This window comes from Felis catus, chromosome A3 (genome assembly GCF_018350175.1).
Source record: "Felis catus isolate Fca126 chromosome A3, F.catus_Fca126_mat1.0, whole genome shotgun sequence".
Lineage (NCBI taxonomy): Eukaryota > Metazoa > Chordata > Mammalia > Carnivora > Felidae > Felis > Felis catus.
The window spans coordinates 43,905,128-43,908,145 of NC_058370.1; the positions used below are offsets into that span (position 1 = coordinate 43,905,128).

General features: G+C 42.1%; 1 protein-coding gene across 1 annotated transcript; it reads left to right on the forward strand.

The window, feature by feature from the left end:
* The first annotated feature begins 2,014 nt into the window (after positions 1-2,014).
* Positions 2,015-2,763, forward strand: SCP2D1 (SCP2 sterol binding domain containing 1). The gene has a single exon (XM_003983814.6). It carries the CDS (start codon positions 2,095-2,097, stop codon positions 2,563-2,565), a length of 471 nt encoding a protein of 156 aa, XP_003983863.2. The 5' UTR covers positions 2,015-2,094; the 3' UTR covers positions 2,566-2,763.
* Positions 2,764-3,018: the final 255 nt, after the last annotated feature.

Consider the following 3,018-nt stretch of genomic DNA (forward strand, 5'->3'; position numbering starts at 1 on the left):
TTTTTATTTTCTGCATTCCTCCCAGAGAGAACAAAGCTATCAGCAACTCCATTTAATATAGTTTCACTTGCATATAAAAGCAGCATAGCTAGGAAAGGACATAGACACCCACTTGGTGGAGCTCCCAATGGCCAAACATGGGACAGTGTGAGCAAGAAAATAAATCATGATAGTAATAGATTATGACCCACAGAATAAAATAAATATTACAAGTCCATACTGAGATAAAAATATAGTTGAACAAATAAAGAAATGGGGGAGATGGGACAGCAATTCTTACAGCAGAATTTCAATTGTTAAATCCAAGGGGAGTGATGGAGATGGAAAATGGCCATTTGGCACACATCACACTGATGGACCACTGATGGATGCAAAGAGGAGACAGTTGAAGTATGATTTGAAACGGGATATTGGCAAAGTCTTAGTATCTCCTTATAAGTTACTTATTACAAGGGAGAAACAGTAACTGCAGTGGAGAAAACTGGTGGACATCACCTTGACCAAGTGATCAAGGTCAGTGTCACCAGTAATGGGACACAGCAATACCATGTAGCTCCTGATATGATGCACTGAGAAGGACACAAGATCATCTCTGTGGTACTTTGGCCCAAAATACATAACCTCAACCTGATCATTAAAAAACATTAGACCCCAATGAGGGACATTTTACAGAATAACTGGCCAGTATTCAAAAGTCTCAAGGTCATTATAGACAAAGACTGAAGAACTCCCAGACTGGAAGGCACTAGGAAGACATAAAAACTAAATTCAGTGCAGGACCCTGGACATGAAGGTGGATTGTGGACCAGAAAATAGATATTAGGGGGACAATTGGCAAAATTTGAGTATGGTCTGTAGATTAGTTAATAGTATTGTATCTACATTTCTTTCCTGGTTTAGATCACAGTACTGTGCTATGTAAAATATTAACATTTGATTAATATTTGGGGAAATGGGATGCAGGTGATGCAGGAAATCTGTACTGTTTTTAGAAACTTTTTCTAAGTCTGACATTATTTACAAATAAACATATACTTGGGTTGTGGAGTCATTCTACCTCTGTTTAAACCTGGCTACCCTACTAACTAGTTGTCTGACTTTGGACAAGTCATTTCATTCCTTGCCTCAGTTTCCCCATCTATAAAATGGGAATAAATATAGTACCTACCTCAGAGGGTTGTAATGAAGATTAAAAATGTTAGTACAGGGGCGCCTGGGTGGCGCAGTTGGTTAAGCGTCGGGACTTCAGCCAGGTCACGATCTCGCGGTCCGGGAGTTTGAGCCCCGTGTCAGGCTCTGGGCTGATGGCTCAGAGCCTGGAGCCTGTTTCCGATTCTGTGTCTCCCTCTCTCTCTGCCCCTCCCCCGTTCATGCTCTGTCTCTCTCTGTCCCAAAAATAAATAAACGTTGAAAAAAAATTAAAAAAAAAATGTTAGTACATGTGTCATGCCTACAACAGTGCCTTCACACAGTAAGGGCTGTATTATTACATGCAATTATCATGTGCGGTCAGCAGCATCTTCTATTGATCTTAGGGATATTCCTTTCTCCCCCCCTCTCACTGTGCCTATGAAACTTTCTGATGCAAGTCCTGGTGCTCTTTCTCTGACCAGCCATTTTTCTCTAAAAGCATTTCCCCTTCCGTCAGCAGCCAGGTAATGCCAAATCCAACATCAGGATCTGTGCATTAAGGATTATCCACTTTTGAAGGAATCAGAATAACTGCTCTCTGAGTTAAGATTGCTACTGGAGATGCCTGCATTGGAAAGACAGAGCTCACATCACCGAAGAACCTTCTGGGGTCCCTTTCTCTTATTCCTAACATGGGGTCCAGAACTTTCCAGACTTGTGAGACTAACAGCCCTGATTGGTTTGAGGGAGTGGTGGTGTGGTTATGCCTCACAATTACCTATCTGAGACTTCACCCCATGTCACATTTTAGTATCTGTTTGACCAATAAGACTGCAGCACACACACCGGCCTCATTCCTTGCTTGGGCCTTACCTTTGATGTCACAATCTGACTTATAGATATTAATCTGGCCACAGCTGCTCACAAACCAGACGGCAAGGTCAAGAGGAGCAGCACAGTAAGATGTGGAAGAGAATTGACCATCAACCCAAAATCAAAGCAGGGGATGGGCCTCAGGCAGCCCAGCTCAAAGAACTGGGTGCAGCTCAAGAACCTGCCATGTCACATGCTCTAGAGCTGTCAGAATTCCAGAGCTTTCCTGTGTTTGAAGACATTAGCCATCACATCAAAGAAGAGGGGGCCCAACTGGTAAAGAAAGTCAATGCCATCTTTCAGCTGGACATCACCAAAGATGGGAAGACCATTCTGCAGTGGACCATCGATCTGAAGAATGGTTCTGGGGACATGTATCTAGGACCTGCCAGGCTCCCAGCAGACACTATCTTCACAATCCCAGAACCCATCTTTATGGAGTTGGTTTTGGGCAAAATGAACCCTCAGAAGGCTTTCCTTGCTGGCAAGTTCAAAGTGAGTGGCAAAGTTCTGCTTGGTCAGAAGCTGGAGAGGGTTTTCAAAGACTGGGCTAAAATTTAAGCATGTAAAATAACAAGGAAATGATCAGAACTTCTCTCCGATTATGTTGAGCGGAAATCATGCTTGAACTGAAGATTAAAGCAAAAATATCCATTATTTTTACTCAAATGCTTCCTATTCAAGTTTGATTAATTTTCATGCTGATGTGTTCATTTTTAGTGAGGGTTCTAGAGCAGTAAAGAGTGTTGGAGTACATCACCTAAAATCTTTGTCTTTTTCTTTTTTTAGACTCATGTATGCTATAATGTGCTAGGGTGAAAGCCATAGAGAAAAATGGGTGGTTTTGACAGTTGGATTTAGATGCTTTCACGATTGAGTTCCTGAGAAGTTTGTTTGTTTGTTTATGCTTTGGGGAAAGAAGTGCCAACTATCACTGTGTAGGTTTGCATGCCAGTTGGTAACTTGGTTCTTGGAGGAAATTTTAAGTTTGCAGAGCTCTGGGAGGGTGGGCTC